The sequence below is a fragment of the Muntiacus reevesi genome, chromosome 8, assembly GCF_963930625.1.
Source record: "Muntiacus reevesi chromosome 8, mMunRee1.1, whole genome shotgun sequence".
In the NCBI taxonomy this organism is placed as follows: Eukaryota; Metazoa; Chordata; class Mammalia; order Artiodactyla; family Cervidae; genus Muntiacus; species Muntiacus reevesi.
Window position 1 is genome coordinate 69,699,150 of NC_089256.1, and position 22,572 is coordinate 69,721,721.

The 22,572-nt window shown below is 37.1% G+C and overlaps 1 protein-coding gene across 5 annotated transcripts in view; it reads right to left on the reverse strand.

Moving 5' to 3' along the window:
- Window positions 1-22,572, reverse strand: part of NAALADL2 (N-acetylated alpha-linked acidic dipeptidase like 2) — a 1,500,734-nt gene that overhangs the window by 1,064,049 nt on the left and 414,113 nt on the right. Inside the window, exon 1 of one of the 5 annotated variants that reach the window (XM_065942420.1) lies at window positions 14,327-14,447. The exons of the other annotated variants lie outside the window; for them this stretch is intronic. Coding sequence (XP_065798492.1) covers window positions 14,327-14,369 — 43 coding nt within the window. The 5' untranslated portion in view covers window positions 14,370-14,447. Of the gene's footprint in view, window positions 1-14,326; window positions 14,448-22,572 lie in introns of those variants that run through there. 5 annotated transcript variants of the gene reach the window in all.

Below are 22,572 nucleotides of genomic sequence, written 5' to 3' on the forward strand. Positions count from 1 at the left end.
TGAAGAGCTCTTTCTTAAATAAGTAATGTGATATATTCCTTAACTCAATTGTTCCTAGTTTCCAGCAGAAAGATGTTTAGAGAAGATAACCTTAGCTTTTAAGTTACTCACATATAATCAAAATATATCCTTTACTGTACCTTTGATTTCCCTGAAATTCTTCATTTTTAGTCTGTATGGCATTCTTTCACTGGCTACAGAACAAGAAACAACTTTCTGATGCCAGATGCTGAAGATCAATAGCTATTTCCCAAAGTTTATAGCATAATTAAAATGTGTAACAGGAATAATTTTCTCTTTAAACCCTAAGGCTAGGCCTAGAATTATTGACTAAGTCAAACTTATGTGGTGTAACATTTTTTATTATGTTTATAGATAATATAAAAGAGTTTATGGTTCTTACACGTAATTTGTTAAGTTAGAAACACTGAAGAGGAAATATTCCCTACATCAGCAAAGCATCAACTGCTTAAAAACCTCTTTAAGGTATATTTTGTAGTTAGGTCTATATTCTTTTATACTAGTTTGTGATCACATAAGACTTCAAACTGAAGGTTAATGGTCAAAACATTCTTGAATTTAGTAGAATCCGTTTACCTCAAACAACTTCTTCAGAGTTTTATCACCTTCAATAAAAGTGCCAGGAATGTAGGCATGATGGAAATATCACAAGGATATGAGGGTAGTTAGGACAAGAGGAATCATGATATGCCCAAACAGAAAACACATGGGTAGACATGATGTTATGTGATTTCTTATAAAATATGCTATCTATAGAAGATGTATCAGCTATAGAATGGACTCTTCAGTAAAAAAATAATTAACAGTTAATTTCAGTAACAAAAAATTTTTGCATAAGGATATAAACAGTGAATATTTGAAAACTCTCCTTAGCCTTTTTTTTTTTTAAGTAGCTCTATTTAAAACAGTACTTACTCCTGGGAAAGGCAGCAGTAAGGAAGCAATTGAGTCATATATGTCCTAGATTAGATTCTAGTTTTGCTTTTTCCTGATATTTATTAAATATCCAACTATATTATTCTTTTAATTATTATTAATGATGATAATAACATAATCATACAAACACTGATGTGAATTACTAATTACCGAAGAGTCTTGAAATCTTTGAGTGAATAAATATTGATCTCAACCTCCTTTTGCTTTCTTCAAAGTTAAGTGGAAGTGTGGTCCCCTCAATCCAAAGTCCCATATATGCCTCACTTCTTACTATATGACCAGTGGTATATATAGGTGCTTTGCAAATGTTGCTTCCCAGGTGGCTCAGTGGAAAGTATCCACCTGTCAACGCAGGAGCCATAGGAGATGTGGGTTCAACCCCTGGGTTGGGGAGATCTCCTGGAGGAGGAAATGGCAATCCATGCCAGTATTCTTGCCAGGAAAATCACATGGCCAGAAGAACATGGCAGGCTACAGTCCAGGGTGTTGTGAAAGGTTGGACATGACTGAGTGACTGACCACAAACACACATATGCATTGCAAACATTATGTAGATAAGAAGATACCACTATTCCACTATTAAAGTTGATTTGCAGTCAAGCCTGTGTGTTTCATTGCTTTTCAAAAGTTGGATGGATTTGCAGTGAAATGTGCTCTCTCTTCTAGTTCTGCCTAGTGCAGCAGCATGCAATCTAAAGAAAACTAGCTGGGGTAGACTTATTGGGTGTGCTAAATGATGTTATTCCAGAATAGCAATCTCTAGCTAAATCTGTAGACAAGCCAATAAAACACACACACTCACTCTCATGGAAACTCACTCATGTCTCTGTGAAAACTTGCTTAATAATCAGCCTGCATTTTTTTCCCTGTTGCTTTCCCACATTCACCAGCACTATCTCATGTCTAACTTTGCTGAAGCTGCTTCTGGCCAACCCTTTTATTTATCTTCCATGGATTCAACATCCCACACCCAGCTCCACCCTAACTCTTGGCTGGTAAAACTCATCCCTTACTCAAAGATCCAGGCCACTGGCATGACTTTCATCACCCACTCTTCTCTGTAAGCCAGGGAATCTGTCATTACCCTCACCCTTAATTCCTTACAGAAAGCTGCTCTCCTGTTCTTTAAAGTTGTTCTAATGATTCAAATCCCCATCTTCATCAGATATACTTCTATTTTAACACCTTCATCCTCTCCATCACTGGTAGTATTTCCTCACATGCAAAAACTGAAAGCTACATTTACCTCACAGAAGTGTTGTAATGTAGACTGCTGTCTTTGTTCACTCTTCTTCCTCCAACTCCTGAACAATGGCTATTTCCCAGGGTATAACTATTGAACTTCGGCTATTTTACGCTTTTATGGTTTATAATTTTGCCTCCTCCTTTCATGTCATTCCTGATCATTTTCAGATTGTTTCTTCCTCAAGTTTCACCTTAATTCCAGGCTTGAATCACCAAATCCTAGCTACTTGACTATTCCATGCAGAAACCACACCTTCCCCACTGTGCACATTTCCCCAAATTCTGTCATCTGTATTTTCTCTCTCTTATGACCCCATGTCAGTTTCTTTCATTTCTACTTGGATTTATACTTCAGTGTTTGCTAGAATTGATGATCTGTCTTTTTACCTAAACTCTCATCTTTGTACAATATCACCTATCCAAAATATCACCTATGACCTAAGTTTTAATAATTTCCAACCTCTTACTCCAATCTTAGTTCTCTTCCTCAAGGCCTAGTCTCATTTTTACAGTTTAAGTCCTGGACATTTTCATCAATTAAACTTATGGTATAAAATTATCTTTGGTTAACATAGTCTCATATTTTACCTCCACTAAACTATTCCCCATCCTCCACTCCCTCAATCAGTTAACAATACTACTCTCTCTGTCACCTAGGCCAGAAACTCAGTTTTTACAATCTTTTCCTTCTTCAGCATTTAGTACGAGCAAACACCAATTTAACCTCAAGTAGCTCTCACATTTTTAAACTCAAATCCCATCATTATCACATGAACTCAGCTCTCCATCACTATGAGATGGAGGACAATGATGAAGATGAATTAGAAATAAAGCAGAAGGTAAATACAGTTACCTATTTATATTTTTATTTGTTGAGTATATACTCCTCACTGAATGGTTGTGAAGAGTCAATAAAATAATAAATGTTGAGCACGTGAAACAGTCCCTGGCACATAGTATACATTTAAATGTTTTCATACATGATCACTATCATCACCATAGTTTTTCATACTTGGACTCTCTGAGAGCTCATCTCAGTAAACTCAACCAAACTCACTTTAAGAATCAGAGGAAGAATCAGAGGAAATAAAAATGAACCATACTCTGCTCCCCATATCCTAGAATAAACTCTATGTCAACTAACATTCTGGAATAAAGGTATCTTTCAATTTTAACATGTTTTTGTCCTTTTTTTTTTTTCTTTTTGGTTAAGTCTTCTTGTTTATCCTGCTTTGTATTTATCCTGCTAATGTTGCTACTTTATGCTTAACTAATTTTAATGTTAGAACAAATACAAATTGGCTAGACAAAAATATTTTGCATTTACGGTTGCTTTTTCTGAGCACATGAAACTTATACTTGTTGAAAAATATAGTACATATTAGCCATGGTTCTAAGCTAAAGATACAGCCACCCATGGTCTTTTATTTCAATGAGGGTACATTTTATTTCACGGAAGTGCTTCCCTGGTGGCTCAGATGGTAAAGCGTATGCCTACAACGCAGGAGACCTGGGTTTGATCCTTGGGTCAGGAAGATCCCCTGGAGAAGTAAATGGCAATCCACTCCAGTACTCTTGCCTGGAAAACTCCATGGATGGAGGAGCCTGGTGGGCTACAGTCCATGGGGTTGCAAAGAGTTGGACACAACTGAACGACTTCACTTTCTTTCTTTCTTTAGGCAATAAAGAAATACACCCTCCCCACTAAAAAAATGGCTCCTTGTAAGATATTTAAAATCAGACATTAAGACAGAGACGGGGCTACTTTAGTTTGTGAGGCTACAGAAGTTATCACTGAGATGATATTTAACCTGATGATTGAATGACAAGAAGGAACAAACTGCAGAAAGTTCAGCAGACATTACCAATAGGCAGAAGTCTTATTGGGAATCAGCTTAGTATATTTGTTGGAAGGGAGGAGAGGAAGAGGGAAGGCCAAAATTATTGTGAGATTCAAATAAGCTTAGTAAATTTTCACTTGAATTTAGTACCTAATGAGTATTAGGATTTTTGTTTTATATGTAATATGAAAATGAATTATTTACTAATTGACTTGTGAAAATGAAAAATTTATATGAAGATATCCTTTCCAGAACTTCTTATTAATCAACATTATTGTGAATTATATTGTTATGTAAAAGTATTTTAATAAACATAACTCATGAATTTACCAATTCCTAAAAATATAAACAATATTATAAGCTTTATAGTCTAGAAAGAAAGATGATGCCTAAAAGACATCTGTAAAAGTCAAATGATAAACTGAAAATAACATTTTTTTAAAAAGATTGAGCATGAACATAAAACTATGAAGAGAACTCAGATTCAAGAATGAAAAACATTACAAGTTTATTAAATTTTCTTCATTTATTCCTCAAATTACTATTTTACCTATATGGAAGAGAGAAACTCAAAGCAACATTATTACCTCATTGTACCTGAAGTTTACATATTGAAGTTTTTAAAGTAGGTTTATAATGCACCATAAATATTATCAATATCAACATGTTGTTCTTTCTTCTTAATTTCTATCCTTGCTCTATCTGCCACCCACAGCTCCAATGCCAAATCGGTTACAGTGACTGTACTAAACCTTTCATTAACCAACATGAACGCATAACACCCACATAAAATCCACTCCAGGAGAGACACTTCCATAAGACCATGCACTTATAAAATATATATAGTAGCCTAATTTTCAAAATGATCTAATTTTATATTCTGAAATTTTAGGTGTGTAAATCATTTCAACTTAATTTCATAAAGTCTATATTTCTTAAATGTTCTTTTGTTTTTTTTTCCTTTCTTTTTATTCTCAGATTTATTATATGTTTGAAATTTTTTTCTGCATAATTTTTTTCTCACAAATATCTGATAGGAGTTCAAAGAAAATCATCCATGTCAAGATTCTGACATTTAGTTAATACTATTTTCTTCATATTTTTTAAACTGTTCTGTTCAGTTGATCAGTCGTGTCCGACTCTTTGTGACCCCATGAACCGCAGCACGCCAGGCCTCCCTGTCCATCACCAACTCACTGAGTCCACCCAAACCCATGTCCATTGAGTCAGTGATGCCATCCAACCATCTCATCCTCTGTCATCCCCTTCTCCTCCTGCCCTCAATCTTTCCCAGCATCAGGGTCTTTTCAAATGAATCAGCTCTCCACATCAGGTGGCCAAAGTATTAGAGTTTCAGCTTCAACATCAGTCCTTCCAATGAACACCCAGGACTGATCTTTAGGATGGACTCCTTGCAGACCAAGGGACTCTCAAGAGCCTTCTCCAACACCACAGTTCAAAAGCATCAATTCTTCAGCAATAAGCTTTCTTTATAGTCCAACTCTCACATCCATACATGACCACTGGAAAAACCATAGCCTTGACTAGACAGACCTTTGTTGACAAAGTAGTGTCTCTACTTTTCAATATGCTGTCTAGGTTGGTCACAACTTTCCTTCCAAGGTATTAAGCATCTTTTAATTTCATGGCTGCAATCACCATCTGCAGTGATTTTGGAGCCCAGGAAAATAGTCTATCATCAGTATTGCCTAATAAAAACTCTTCTAGTTTAACCTGTCTTCTTTCACCTGTAGAAATTATTTTGTTTTCTTTCTATCATTATGTCTAATCAAGAAAACTAGGCATCTGTTGAATAATGTTACATTTTTATGTGATTTGAACACCATAACTCTTAAAACCAATTTCTTATTTTCTTTTGGCTGCTAGGAAGCTTGAAGGAAAATCTGTGGCTTGTTCAGTAGCTGTTTAGAATGTTTTGGCATATACTTTATACACAAATTTTGACAAATTATTTTAATCCCATTTTGAATTATATTTACTTATTTGTAGCCTATTTTCATAGTCTGGTCCCTCCTGCCCTCTGGCATGTGGTTCCAAATTCAGTTCCAACATCAGATTATGTAGTACTGTAGTGGGCATTTAGTGAAAATAATCCACATATAAGTGGACCTGTGAAGTTCAAACCCATGTTGTTTAATGGTCCACCATAGTGATTTTTGGAAAATCTTTTTTGTTTTCAATAAGAGTGAAAACCAAAGCAAGTAAATACATGGATAGATAAAATTCTATGATTGTCTCTGTTCATTTTGCCAGGAAAAAGTTTATTTCTTCTGCCACTCATTCTGGCCAGAATCAGTTCACATTAGATCTGTGAAACTGTCTATAAATTCCTAGATTTCTCTACAAATTCCCAGATATGTGTCTGTGGTTATAGCGATACCACAAATTGGGAAGACAGGAAGCAACTTTCTCCTTTTGTGGCAAAGTATAATTCTTGATCTCCAAAACCTACCACCAAGAAATGTGGACGTGATGAAAATTTGTTCAAGCTTTATCAATAGTTTAAGACAACATAGGCTCTGAAGAAGGGAATGGCAACCCACTCCAGCATTCCTGCCTGGAGAATCCCCATGGACAGAGGAGCCTGGTGGGCTACAGTCCATGGGGTGGCAAAGGGTCAGATACAAATGAGCGACTAAGCACAAGAACACACATGACTTGTCTGTGATTGTATTAAAGGTCCATACACAAAGAGGAAAATAAAGCACAGTGACCCTTCAGTCCTCTCTGCTTCTCATGCCCTGTTGGCAAAGGAACTCACTTTTGAGAAACCAAAAGAATCACTGAGATGAAATGATTTCAAAATTATAAACAATCATTGAAGTGAATCATTCACCAAGGTCTGAAGTCACATGGCAAAGGTGATCATGTTGTTTAATAGGTGTTCATGTACATTTTTTGCATGTTTATATGAATTGTATTAAATTTAATAGTTTTCAAGATAATTCTCTTTCAAACTCTTTTAGTAGACAAGATTTTACACCAATCCTCTACCTCACACTCAATTTTTTAGTGCACAATATACAACTTGCATTACATTGATCAGAGATTTAAAGAGGACAGGTGAATTTCAGTATAAATTTTCAGCATAAATATAACAGCATTTATAAATGTGCCTTCCAAACTGTTCAACTGTGGAGATGGTTAAACATATCTATCAATAGAATAACAAAATAGCCCTGTTAAATAAAACTATTTACCCATACTCTTCCTGAAGAGTTTAGAAGCTCAAAGGATCAGCTGAAGTTCAATGCCCTTTTATGTGTTTTCAAACTAATCACATTTTATTTGCAATCTTATCGGCATCTCATTTTTCCCTCCCTGATGTATCAAGTGTAATGCACTCCAATAATGTCAAGTACATGCTTGGTTAATAACCCTCCCCCCCAAAAAGCTGTGATACAAAGAAATTTGGCTTACTATACTACTCAATTAGCTAAATTTGTCTAAACTCTTTCCAAAATCTAGAGAATAGGGATAGAATGGAATAATTACATGGTGTTTATACATGTATAATCATCAGATTATTACTGCACGCTTAGTTTCATTTCTTTAAGAAAAAGAAAGTAGATTCAAAGACAGCTCCAGCCTTTTAAATATATGGAACATATTTTAATTGCATTATTAATAATAATGCTTAAATAATCAAGTCATCCTGTAGGTATGTATCACCTTTTCTTCAAGAAGGTTTTACAGTAACTTTAATAGAAACTTAAAATGTTTCCCTTTAAATCAATTTCAGTGCCATAAAATATCATTTAAATCAAAGGGATTAAACTTTGCATTTCAGATCATTTCAGTCTAAGAACAAACTAAATTTCAGAGTGTCTGAGCATTGGTTTTTCCCCAATAGCAGGTCTTAATTGAGTTCTACATTATTAACTGCTTTTATTACCTTTCATTCAAATATGTCACTTGCTCTTTTATTTCTAAGAAGGTAAAGATCCTATTTCCATTTAGAAAGACAAGAAAAAAGAGCTTCTCAGTGCAGTTATGTTAACTTCCTTGTTGTTTAGTCACTAAGTCATGTCCAACTCTTTAAGACCCCATGGACTTTAGCCTGCCAGTCTCCACTGTCCATGGAATTTCCCAGGCAAGAATACAGGATTGCGTTACCATTTCCTTCTATGGGGGATCTTCCAGACCCAGATATCGAACCCACATCCCCTGCATTGACAGGCAGATAGATTGTTTACTATTGAGCCACCAAGGAAGCCTCATTAACTTCCTTAACTATTTCTTCTCATTAACTTCCTTAACTATTTCTTATGTCTGACTTCGGAGTTCATATTCTAATTTTATTTGCCTGTTCCAAGGGTTCTTTGCCTTGCACTTTTGAAAAATCCCCAAGCCATGCATTTTTGCCTACATACTTTGTGGTCAGACGCACCTGGAATTTCATGCTTTCACATTCTCTGCAGTTTTATTTCCTCATATTATGCTTGATTTTGTCCTTAGATTATAAGGCCTCTCCAGCAGAACTTCTGGAAGTTTCAACTCCAAAATGTCCTGTTGCCTCAATATCTAAATTTCAATTCCAAAGTGTCTCAAGTCTACCAACCTCTTACTCAGAGCAACTGAAAGCTACCTCCAGGAAAGCAAATGGTTAAACAAGAGCTCTATGCCCTTGTCATAACTGAAAATGCTATTAAAATTCAAGTGGGTGGGAAGGAAGATTCACAAACTGGTGAGTTCTCTTTGGAGTTTTACAAAGATTTCAAAGTACTCACAGGCATGGTTTATGATGATGAATGTGAGATACTTTTCCCACCAAAGAGAGTAAACAGACACACCAAACCAGTTTAACTGGTTGGGGTATACAGTACTGCTGCCCTTGGGCTGCAACTTAGAAACACAGACAGAAGTTCAGACAATAAGGCATCTTCCCACCTGGATTTTTTCCTTATACTAGCCAGACAGAAAAAGTATAATTTCTAAAGAAATGGTTGAATCATGGAGAAATATTTTTTGCATGTGCCTATGGAATTTCATTGGAAGGACTGATGCTGAAGCTGAAACTCCAATAATTTGGCCACCTCATGCGAAGAGTTGACTTGTTGGAAAAGACCCTGATGCTGGGAGGGATTGGGGGCAGGAGGAGAAGGGGACAACAGAGGATGAGATGGCTGGATGGCATCACCAATTTTATGGGCGTGAGTTTGAGTAAACTCCAGGAGTGTGATGGACAGGGAGGCCTGGCGTGCTGCAATTCATGGGGTCGCCAAGAGTCAGACACGACTGAGCGACTGAACAGAACTGATGGAATTTCAAGCTAATTCCTCCTTGTGATGAAAGTTAATATATGTCTCAAGAGCCTAAGTAACTTTTATGTAGTCAAGAGAAGACCCAAGTTTGGATTCCTGGATGGACCAGTCATTTAAAAATCAGGCTGAACACTGGATAGTGATTTACAGGTCATACCACAGAGGCTAAAATATGTCAATATGGAAAGCATTTTTAAGCCTAAATTTCTTTCTCTATAAAGTAAATACTCCTAGAAAACAATGTGCCAAATCCCTCCATCAAATTATAGGATTTAGGCAGCTAGGGTGGAGACGGGTTCTGGCAACTGCTTCTGAGGAACTGAGAACAATTTTTGTATCTTCAAAGGATCTCCATTCCTCTACAAAGTAAAATTTTTGGACTTAAGGTCGTCTCTACTCCCTCTCTACCTTGAAAATGTTAATCTTTACCCTGGTTCTGACAGCCAGATTCTCCCTCAGAGGGTTGGAGAAGAGCTCTCCTCTCTGCTGACAGCAACCTAAAACTGGCCTTACATTTGAAAGGGTCTAGCCAAACTTCTGAACTTAGAAACATCTTTCCCACAGAGTTCTAGTCTTTTGTAGCCTTTAGAATAGGGTGTTCCTAAACCTAGAGTACTTTGGCCACCTGATGCGAAGTGTTGACTCATTGGAAAAGACCTTGATGCTGGGAGGGATTGGGGACAGGAGGAAAAGGGGGCAACAGAGGATGAGATGGTTGGATGGCATCACCGAGTCGATGGGCATGAGTTTGGGTAAACTCCAGGAGTTGGTGATGGACAGGGAGGCCTGGCGTGCTGGGATTCATGGGGTCGCACAGAGTTGGATAAGACTGAGTGACTGAACTGAACCGAACTGAACTGAAACCTAGAGAACAAAGAACTGAGGTAAGAAAAAGGACTTTAATTAGAAGGTGTTCAAAAACATCCAAGGAGCTGATAAGCAGGCAGTTTGAGAGCAGAGGGTGTGTTAAGTAGCTCAGAGGAAACTCCACTCAAAGAGATCCCCTCTCACAAGATTGTTCTGGCACTGAACTCAAGAGATTCCTGTTATTAAAATAGTTCTAAGGATAAATCATATCCTTTACAAATGGCTTCCCTGGTAGCTCAGTGGTGAAGAATCTGCCTGACAATGCAGCAGACATGGGTTCCATCCCTGGGTTGGGAAGATCCCCTGGAGAAGGAAATGGCAACCCACTCCAGTATTCCTGCTGAGAATCCAATGGATAGAGGAGCCTGGCAGGCCACATACAGTTCAAGGAGTTGCAAAAGAGTTGGATACGACTGAATGACTAAACAACAATCCTTTACAAAAAGGCAGGTGGCCTTGGACCTGTTTGACCAAGGAAGGGGAGAAGGAAAACAAGAGCTCATGGGGCTGAATTCCTGAGGTAGGAGGGAGTCCGCAGATGAGGAACACAGCTGAGCCTTGAGAGATTATTCCCCCCACCTACTTTTTTTTAAAACAATTCTGACTAGGGTCTGCCTTGCCTGTTAATGAGAGGCCTGGGAGAAGCAGACAATACCTGTCCTTCCTGAGAGGGACTAGGTTAGGGTCCCATACATGCTCAAGGATACCCTTTGGGGAAATCTAGTGTGTGTGCGTGTTAGTAGCTTAGTTGTGTCTGACTCTTTGTGACCCTCAGGGACTGTAGCCCTCCAGGATCTTCTGTCTATGGAATTCTCCAGCCACGAATACTGGAGTGGGTAGCCATTCCCATCTCCCCAGGATCTTCCAGACCCAGGAATCGAACCTGGGTCTCCAGGTTTGTAGAGAAACCTTATCCTAAGTCAATTTGCAAATAACTCCCTGCCAAGAAGGGAGTTGCCACCATCCTGTCATCTCAGCCATGGCCATTCACTACTGTCACAGACTGACAATCTGCCACTCAGTGGTACATGTGCTTACAGATATTATGTAAGGAAATGCTGCTTCCTTTCCTTAGCAAATAACAATGAAAAAATGCACTCATCCCTATTCCTCATGCCATATTATTTGTACATTTTATTTTCAAAAATTAGAAAACATTTTTTAGTATTCTCTTCTACCCAAGATAATTCTATTTTATGAATCCAGAGAATATATGAACCTTCATGTATGAAGGTTTTACATAATTGTCTGTTGAGTTAACTTTATCACTGAGGCTAAAAGGGAGAGATTGCTTCTTAGGTTAGAAAAGATAACTGAAGTCTGTTCACATTAAGCCGAAAATAACTTTGGAAAGATTTCACTCTCCTTCAGGAAAAGATAGATTCCCAATATCATTGGAAACATTAAATGTTGATAGCTTATGGGCTCTTAATCAGGACATAATCTGCCAGCAACTTGGGTATAATAATGGTCAGAGGCCTACAGGATATAGTGCTAAAATGAATAATTTTTGACAGTGTCTATGGCTAGCCCTTCAAGTTGTAACTAGAGATGGCCCAGTGAGTCTAGATAATCTAGATACATACAATGGCCTTAGAAAACCATTATTCAAAACATACTATGGAGCTCTAATGATAATCTATCATTTATTAAGTACTTACTATCTTCATAGCCAAAACATTTAAATCATTTATAGGCTAAGTGTAGAAAACATCTGAATATAGTCACTTCTGTTAAAGAATACTTATTTGTGAGCAGAGCTGATTATAAGCAGTATTATTTTAGAGAACTTCAGAACCTCTATAAAAGCTATTAAATCCAAAGAAAAATTAAACAACATTTCAAAATGCATTTTTCATTTACTTTGATAATTTTAAAACTCAAGCTCAGATATAAGACTGATTATGGCATAGAAAATAGAATACTGTTAGAGCAATCCATAAATAAAGACTCCTGGATATATCTTGGTTTGTTATTAGACAACCTTCGCAAAATCTCTTACCTTCACACATACAAATAAAGGCAAAAATTATTCTCACTGTGTTTTCCTTTATAATTAAAACAAGATCCAGAAGTAATTTCAAACTAATGAAGCACCTTGTTTCTCATTAACTCTCACTGATTAATAGGTTCACTGAATAATCTTAAGGCAAATATGTCTAGAATGGAAGCATTTCAACACTCCAAGAAGAGAGATCTGAACTATTTGTAGACCTACCAAGGATGCATTTCTACTCAGATAAGATCAGAAGAGAACACATTCCTTATTGAAAAGTTTAAGCAGAGTGCACACAGGAAAATACCCCAGGACAGAACTGATCTCACAAGTATTCCCCAGCTACAAAACTTTATGAATCAAGGCACACTGTTTTCTAACACAAACCATGACATTCAAATTATTTAACATAGCTCTTATTTTAAATTTTATGCACGCTTTTCTGATTTGTGCTAATAATTGATTTTGAAAATAATTGGAAAAACCAATATATAGGAGGAAGAGAAATTCATCCTTCGCAAATGGAACATATTACCAGACTCACAACAGATATAAAAGGGTCAGGAAAAAAAGAGACAAAAACTCCCACAAAACAACAGACAATCTATGCACATTCTGGGACTCTAAAATAAGAAGCAAATATTATCGCTGATCCTGACACAAAGAGGGATGATGAGGGGACAGGAGAGCTGCCAGGGTACTCCTCAGCTTATTTCAATCCCAAACACAGACACAGATGATGCACAAGACAGGCTACGATGGGCTATTCTGGGGGTTGCCAAACAGTCATACACATTTGATACGAAATTATTACTATATGAACAACTCAAACAACCTAGATGCTTCCTATATACTTTCCTATGGAAAGACATTACAGAAATAGGCAAGGCATATGTTATAATCACATACATTTTATCCATAAAACACAAATTATTTCATAGAGTTATACTGAATCATTCTTTTACCTTGCTGCCTTTCTTCAATAGAAAGCAATTAATAACTTTTAAAATTACTCTTCACATTAAAGATACTTTTTAATAGCATTTTACACAGTGTTTCAATTTTTCTTTTTTTTTTTTTAGGAAATACACAGAAATAGAAATACAATTCTGGGATTTTTTAAGCAAAGTAAGTAGAGAAAGGATTAATGAAAATACAGAAGAAAAAACAACAGGTATTCTGGATGATTATTTAACTCTATAAAAATGGGTGATACATGTTTATAACCAAGCATGTCTATGATGGTCTTGTTATCCTCAGATGTGTTACATTTCACAGATGTAGTTATGTTTTTGGTTACTTACACTTAAAGGAAAACAGGGGTTTGAGTATTCTCTTGTTGGTAAGCTTCACAAGAACATATTTAAGGAAATAAAAACATCATTATCAAGGAGACTTCTTTATAAAGACCTTGATCAAAATGTCACTAGTAAAGGTGGTAAATAATTAACAAGAGAGTAGACTACTAGAAATCATGGCAACAAATATGCCTTCTGCCCATTTTTTTTTTTAAAGAAACTTTCTCACTCAAAAAAGTAGAAAGTGTGATGCAACTTGTATTTGTTTCAATCAACAAGGCTAGCCACAGTAGCCTGGTCAAGCCAATGTCAATAAAGCCAGTCCCTTTAAAGGACAAAGGTAAAGTAAGACCTATAAAATCAACCACACTCCCCAACCAGACACTGCCCTCTGAGACTTGTTTTCTACCTTAAAAAAGTGGTAATATTAATTACAAGGACACTTGACTGGTAAATCCCAGAGATGGTAAAGTTTGATTACAAATAAAAATCTCACAGGCAAGGACAAAAATCAATATTCTGTCAATACTGGGAAGAGTTTCGCATGAAAATGGACTGGAAGTAGGTTGTACCATTTCTCCAGCAGTATAGCTCAAGTAAGATAAGATTTTCCCTACTCCACCAAATTTGTGTTTCTGTGTAGGTTGAGTAGTTGAGAAAAACGGATGAGACAGCTGCTTCTTCAGAAACAATCCCCACTTCTTTCCCCACCCTCAAAGCACACCTCGAAACGCAGCAGGGGTGTGCGCACGCACACACACCCCCCACACACACACTCTGAAATCGACACCACTTACACATCTGATTGCAACCATTTCAGAGGCTGTTGGCACTTACCTTGCAAAGCGGTATTAGGTAAACTTGCTTCATTCTCTCCCATTTTACTACTTCTGTTTAAAGGGGGCCAAGCAGCGTCAGCTGTGTCAGTCACCCTGCAGCCAGTGACCTTGTGACTTTCCCCTGTAGTAGTGTAACAGTATCCTGCCTGCTTTCTTCTGTGAATAATTACCATTCTGCTTCCTGAGTTACCTGGGCTTGCAAGACCTGTTTTACTGTGAAGTGAGATCATATCCTTTGATCCAATGGACTGCTACTAGTGTGCGCTTCACAAAACGTGGCTTTGTTTCAATTCTGGTGTTAACTTTGAATTCCCTACTTTCGCTTTAGTCCAGAAACTTATCAATACTTCCTGCCAAAAGAGTGTCTGTACTACCACCATGGCATGGAACAGAGCCAGTGTTTTGTTTGGTTTTTTTTTTTGTGCTCCCAATCTGCTTACCTTATAGAAATAAAGTAAAATTTAAAGTGAATTTTGCAATGTCCACTAAAAAAATATGGGAAAATAAGGAACACCATGGGAATTAGTTACTTGTAGGCTTTGGAGTAGCTCTAGTTCTAGCTGTGAACTAGAACTAGTCCTAGTTCTCCCTTTTCCTCCTACACCCTCTTCCTTCCCTCCCTTCACCCTCCTTTTGTCCCCCTCCTTCTGAACGGAAAGAATGCAGAACCACAGCTCTGATGTCACCATGTTCTGACATCAGCTGTTACTTATTAACTGAGAAACCTTAAAGAAATGAGTCCATCCAATCTTACAGCACCTCAAGGTCCTCACTGGTAAAAGAAGGGTACTGATATTTACATTGCTTTTCAACAGAAACATAGTATTAGGTTCAACTGTACTGCCTCAAACAAAACACCCATCCCTAGCAAAGATGAGCAACACACTGGAGATTTATCTTTATTTGTTTACAAGAGAGGAAGTAGATGACAAAAATAAGTCAATTTATTTAATCCCTGTCTCCCATAAGACATCTAGAGTAAAAAACAATCTGTATTTCATTCCTCTAGAATTCCTTGACTTTTCATCTTGGTCAGATTAGTTTAAAAAAAAAAAAAAAAAAACTCAGGCTCAAACATCTAGTTTTTAAATTTTCAATGTAAAAATAATCTATCCATCATGCTTGCCAGCTTATTAGTGAAAAATGATTATATAAATTATGTTAACAACAGAAATGGTAAAAAAAAAAAAAGTAGAATAGTTATTCTCAAAAGTTTCAGAATAAAAACAAACATCACATACACCCAAATCCTCATCACAGTTAGTTCTTTCCTTCATTAACCTCTCCAGGTCTCAGTTTCTCCACCTGTAAAATGAGCTGACCGTTTACTATCTAAGGCCCATTTTATTAACATGTCATAAACCTCTGATTTAAAATCCAGATTGTGGTTTGTTCTAAAATAAAGCAGTCCTTTGCCTAGTACAATTGCATAGTGTAACACACACATCAATCTCATACTTCACCAAAAGTGACCTGAAATTGAATGTTTGACAATATAACACTATAATCATCACATTCTGACTTCCTCATAAGAGGAGAAATACATATATCAATCCTCACTCATTATGACAAAAATGGAAATGTATTAACATACCTGCCCCAGGCATCTAAAATTAGTCAACAACAGGTATAAAGTACCAATTATCTACCAGCTGAATTATGGCATGCAGGAAGTTGTTATGAAAGTAGAAGAGAGAAGTCTTATTTTTGAGCAGAGGTAAAACATAAAAATAAACAGAAACCTCCAAAGCTTTTGTAGCTGTGCAGAAAGTGACACAAATATACATCCAGTTACACTGAAACAGTTTCAATACTAATAAAGGGCCCTGAGTACACACACACACTCTCTCTCTGCTGGGCCTCCTCTGCCTAGAAAAATTCTGCCTTCATCACCTCTTCTTTGCCTAACTAATCCACATGCAGGAATTCTTCTTCAACCCAGTTCTGGTTGAGGTCTCTTCTGTGTGCTTCCAGATCCCCTTTAACAGCTCAAAACTTTTCATTCCACCATGGTTCTTACCACATTGTATTGTATGCACAGCTTAATTATTTCTGTCCTTAAAATGTGTTATGTCAGAGAGCCTTTCTGTGTTCATCACTACATTCCTAGCACCTATCACAGTTCCTAACACATACTATGCCTTCAACAAGTATTGCAAAGATGAACAAATTACTATCATCAAAAAGGGTGAAATAAAGGACCTCAAAGAAAAGAAGGACATAGATTAGCAAAGAAGATAATGGAAAATACTTAAGAGGGAAAAATGACAAATTAAATTTCAAAAATGAAAAGAGATGGGAGGAGAGAGCAGGTAGGTTTGTCTGCAAGAGCAAATAATTAAGAACTAGAAGGATCAGAGATGACACTTAGAAAAATTTCTGGAAAAAAAAAGAATCAAAGATAAAAGAAGTAAATGAAAGAGGGAAAAAAGTGCATGCATTAGTTTAAAACACACTCATATGCGTCAAAAACAAAAGGCATGACTGACGTTAAAATAGCTGCACTGAAGGGTGAGAAATAAACTAATATAATTATTAAAATTATCAAAATTTTCAGAATCTTTGGGAGAAAGTTACTGGAATGAATGTGTCCTCTATATCAGGGGTGCCCAGTCCCTGTTAATTACTGGGCGGCACAGCAGGAGGTGGGTGGTGATGACAAACACAACTTCATCTGTATTTACAACTGTTCCCCATTGCTCACATTTCCCCTCCCCATTCATAGAAGAATTGTCTTACACAAAATCAGTCCCTGGTGCCAAAATTGTTGGGGACCACTGCTCTATATGTATAGACTTTGTTATAAAAACTATTGTATATATATTTTAAAAACAACTTAGGTGACATAATAAAAAACTAACATTTCCAACCACATCACTTATCTGTATGCCCAGCATTGTATTCTAAAATGTTCCAAGAGAGAGTGAGCGAAAGAAAATATCATGCTGTTCCCTGTCACTCATTTTGAAGGTTCTACCTGGAACTACAGATTTGGAAGATACCAATGTTACAGTTTAAATTTTTTGTATGTAGTTACTGAAGTGATTATTTAGTCCTGATTTTCCAGGGAAGATATACATGAAGATTTGAAAGAAAAATTATGAAGAAGTTATTCAAAGTTATAAATGTTGGCATTGTACTATGGAACATGGAACTGTGCATGTAAAGTGCTGCAATACCTGGAATAATTACACAGAGATGGTATTTATTTTCTCAGTAAACTGTATAACACAAGTAGAACAACAACTTGGTCAAAAGCATAGGTATCCACGGAGAGAAAAGACTAGAGAGAAAAGGATTAGAACCTCTCAAAATTGCAATCCTGCAAACTATCATAGGAAGGAAATTCCAAGCTCAGCAACCAGGGTGGATTTTTGAGATTATAATTCCAAGAACTAGGTAGATGTGCTTGCAAGGTATAAGAATATGCTCCCTTCAAATATGCTCTCTAAAATATGGACTATTTTGAACAAAAGACACCTGAGAATGAGCAGATTCAAGAAAAGCTCTTTCCTTCCCCTTTTCTCTCTAAAAATAAGAGTATGCATTTCCCCTTTTGTAAGGGAAACTTAAATTTATACAGGAAATTTTTCATTTGTAAAAATATCTTCCTACCAGGAAGAAAACCAGTGGAGACAACTCTTATCACCAGAGAAATTCATCTGCATAAAATACAGCCCTTATTTATCACATATTGTTGGTTGGTTGCAGCCAAGAATTTCTGGGGTGATTCTGACCCTCAAAGCTGCCAAATATTTTTGAGTTCTAGGTAAGCAGAGGGAGGGGTGGGGAACAGTACATTCTATAAGAGAACAATGGGTAATGATAAACAAGATTTCCTTATGTTTGGGTGTGCTGGTCTAACATATTCTACCCCATCTTTTCTGGATTTGGGTATTACCATTCACCCAGTTGCCCTAAATGAAAATATCAGGATTTATCCTTACTACTTACCTCTCCCATTCCCCAAATAGTCACTAAGTGCTATCAATAACATTGAAATCCACTTCCTTAAGTTTCTATTTCCTTTTGGTGAGGCCATTGTCAAGTCTTGCCAAGATAGTAACTCCCTACAAACGAATTCTTCCTTTCCTCGAATCCATCCCTTCTACATCTCCCATGATTTTCCTACAACATAGCCGTCCTATTTCCATGCTCACATATGTTCACTGCCCCTTGTCATGTGTGCATGTTTAGTCACTTAGTCCTGTCCAACTCTGCGGCCCTTTGAACTGTAGCCCACTCTTCTGTCTGTAAGATTCATTTTCAGGCAAGAATATTGGAGTGGGTTGCCATTTCCTCCTTCAGAGGATCTTCCTGACCCAGGAATTGAACCTGTGTCTCCTGTATCTCCTACATTGCAGGCAGATTCTTTACCTGCTAAGCCATTGGAGGAGCCCAATCAATAATGTCACTCCTTTATCACCATAATTTTTCATCCTCATTAACCCTCCAGTAACATGTAATTCATTTAAATCAGGTTTCTCTGATATCCCCAAATTTACTTGAAACTATAATTCTAAATGGTTGAATATATAATATATACACATGTGCCTCTCTATATATGTGACATAAAATAATGTTGGTCAAGAAAACTAAGGCTTACTCAGTGCTTTGTCGGAGAAGGCAATGGCACTCCAGTACTCTTGCCTGGAAAACCCCATGGACAGAGGAGCCTGGTGGGCTGCAGTCCATGGGGTCGTGAAGAGTTGGACACGACTGAGCGACTTCACTTTCATGCATCGGGGAAGGAAACGGCAACCCACTCCAGTGTTCTTGCCTGGAGAATTCCAGGGACGGGGGAGCCTGGTGGGCTGCCGTCTATGGGGTCGCACAGAGTCGGACACGACTGACGTGACTTAGCAGCGGCAGTAGAGCTTTGTATTAGGATTGACTGGTGGACAAAAGTATTCTTTTAATACTACTATAACTAAATGTTTATTTCTCTATCATCTTATTTCATAAAATTGCATACAGACTCTTAAGAGAATTAATACTGATTGAGAACAAAGAAAGTAACTATCTCCTTCAGTAGTAAGAAGCATCCATTAACAAGGAAACAAGATAAGCTGTAATTAATAACAAGGAGAGTATTATCATTATAATGATCTTTCCACTACAGTGTTATTAAACAAAGAAGCCAAGGAACTATATAAATTATATGCTAATACACACAAACACACACACACAACAGGTTGCTTAACAGCTACTTATGGTTTGTAAGTTGCTTCACATAATTAAAACATACAATGACTCATATAAAATTAACAGACATATGAAGATGCCAAGCTGAAAGTCAGGTAGGAGTGATATTACAAAGCAGTCTAATTTGCTGCTGGGAACAACACTATTTCAGACTGTGGAAGAGCTGGTAACAAAATACTAAATATAAGCTTGTAATCACAGCATACCATGATTTATGTACTTTTTATGAGGATCCCATGAAATCTGGCTTAAATGCAAGAAAGTTTTTAAATGATATAACCCCTGTTAGCACACTCTCCCTTATCCACAGGATTCTACTTATAGTAGGAAGATTAGCTGTGACAGCCATCTAAGTATCATCTGAAAAAGGGAAAACAGTTAAGAAAAGTTTAACTGTATATTTAATATTATTATCATGGAACTAAAAATGAAGGGTACACACACACACATTTAACTAATCTACATATTATCACCTATTATTCCACAATCTCTGGCAAAATTCTCTCAAGGGGGACCTAAAGAAAAGTATTAAAGCAAAAGAATATGCATGCTAACTGTCTGATACTGCATAGAACAGTGAATTAATCAACTTGAGAATTTTAGGGCATGTTAAAAATCTACAATAAAGCTAGAAAAAACATCTATAGCTAAAACCCTTGGTGTTAATAGAAACACCAAGGTGACAGAATGATTTATCTCTGTCATCTTTTTAAAATGTAATGAAAATGCTTAAATAGTAGCTTTAGTTGGACATAATGTTATTTCCTCAAAATGCACTGCAATGACCAGTCCTGAAAACAGAAGCTTCATCTCCATTACAAAGAGCAACCTAAAACAGCTCCAATAATATTAAAAAGTACAGCCCATTTATGCTGAGGTAAAAATAACTTCCAGTCTTCAGCCTCTTCACTCTAACCTCAAAAAAAGAAGGAAAAAAAAAAAAAGAGCAATTAATGCCAACTGTGCTGTGCTGTGTGTGTGTGTGTGTGTGTGTGTGTGTGTTAGTTGCTCAGTCGTGTCTGACTCTTTGTGGCTCCATGGTCTGTAGCCCACCAGGCTCCTCTGTCCAAGGGCTTCCCAAGCAAGAATGCTGGGGTGGATTGCCATTCCCTTCTCCAGAGGTCTTCCCGACCCAGGGATTGAACCCGGGATTCTCTTTGTTGCAGGCAGATTCTTTACCATCTGAGCTACCAGGGAAGCCCTGACTGTGCTATAGGAACTTGGCAAATACTAGCTAAATGAAAAGAAAAAAAAAAAAAAGAAAAGAAAAACATTTAACAGTTGTTCAGGGGAAAACAACTTTCTCTTCTAGGGTGATGCTGAGGTAAAATGTGAGGTTTCTTAATCTTTAGAAACATTCCATTCCTCTCACTTATTATCTTAAAGTATTAATAGTAGATGAGCATGTCCAAAACAAACACAGTAACTATAAAAATCACTTATCAAAATTAACACTAAGTGCTTTGGTTTCAAATTATGAAATATCAACAAAAGCAGTAGTCAACAAGAACAAATTAATTATGAGGGATCAAAGAAAAGTTTATCTCTTTTCTTTTTTATCTCTTCTTTCTTTTCTTCTTCTATTTATATATTTACTGAATAAAGTCAAAGTGGCATAACAAGTTTCCTAGAAAAATAATTCCAGGAGAACTACTTTTGTTCAACATCACAATGGGCCACTCACTACTTTCTACAGGGAATGTTTTCTTTCTGAAAGCTCCTCTTCTACTTTCCTGCTGACTGCCTGCCAGCTAGCATTGTTACAGAAAAGGAGGAGATGAAGGATTAAAGTCTCTCACCTCTGTCTACCCCCCAGTAGCTAGTACTTAAAATAGACTTTCCCTGAAGTGAATGACTGCTGTCTTTCCTATGGTGACCAGATTTACAAAATGAGAAGAAGAAAAAAAAAAAGAGAAAAAATGAGGAGAGATTAACATAGATTCTTTGGACTGATTTTTTTTTTTCCCCCCAGAATTATAGATTAAATAGGAAAAAGTCCATTAAAAAAAATCCTAGGATGATGCTGAAAATGTGGTGTTTTACCACCTTGGGCAACAAGGAATTAACAACATGTGAGCAATTTTAAGAATGACTAAAGAGAAAAATAGAGATAGACATACAATTGCAAAAGGGAGCTTTAAATAATTATCTCATCATGTTCCGCCTATGTTCTTCCCACCTCTTCTAAAACCTTTCACTTCAGTTCAGTTTAGTCACTCAGCTGTGTCCAACTCTTTGTGACCCCATGAATCACAGCACGCCAGGCCTCCCTGTCCATCACCAACTCCTGGAGTTTACTCAAACTCATGTCTATGGAGTCACTGATGCCATCCAACCATCTCATCCTCTGTCATCCCCTTCTCCTCCTGCCTCTAATCCCTCCCAGCATCAGGGTCTTTTCCAATGAGTCAACTCTTCACATGAGGTGACCAAAGTATTGGAGTTTCAGCTTCAACATCAGTCCTTTCAATGAACACTCAGGACTGATCTTCTTTAGGATGAACTGGTTGAATCTCCTTACAGTCCAAGGGACTCTCAAGAGTCTTCTCCAAACACCACAGTTCAAAAACATCAATTCTTCGGTGCTCAGCTTTCTTCACAGTCCAAATCTCACATTCATTCATGACCACTGGAAAGACCATATCTTTGACTAGACAGACCTTTGTTGGCAGAGTAATGTCTCTGCTTTTTCATATGCTGTCTAGGTTGGTCACAACTTTCCTTCCAAGGAGTAAGCATCTTTTAATTTCATGGCTGCAATCACCATCTGCAGTGATTTTGGAGCCCCCCAAAATAAAGGCTGACACTGTTTCCACTGTTTCCGCATCTGCCTCCTTTATTCTATCAACTAATTTTTATTTCCTCAGTGTTTTTAAAAATACACAGGGTGAATATGGCCTTGTCTTCCAACTCTCTAGGCACACATTTAGTGCACTCCTTAGTTGATGTTTTCAAGCCTGCCTCAGGCTTCCCAGGTGTCCCTAGTGGTAAAGAACCCGCCTGCCAACACAGGAGACATAAGACACAGGTTCTATCCTG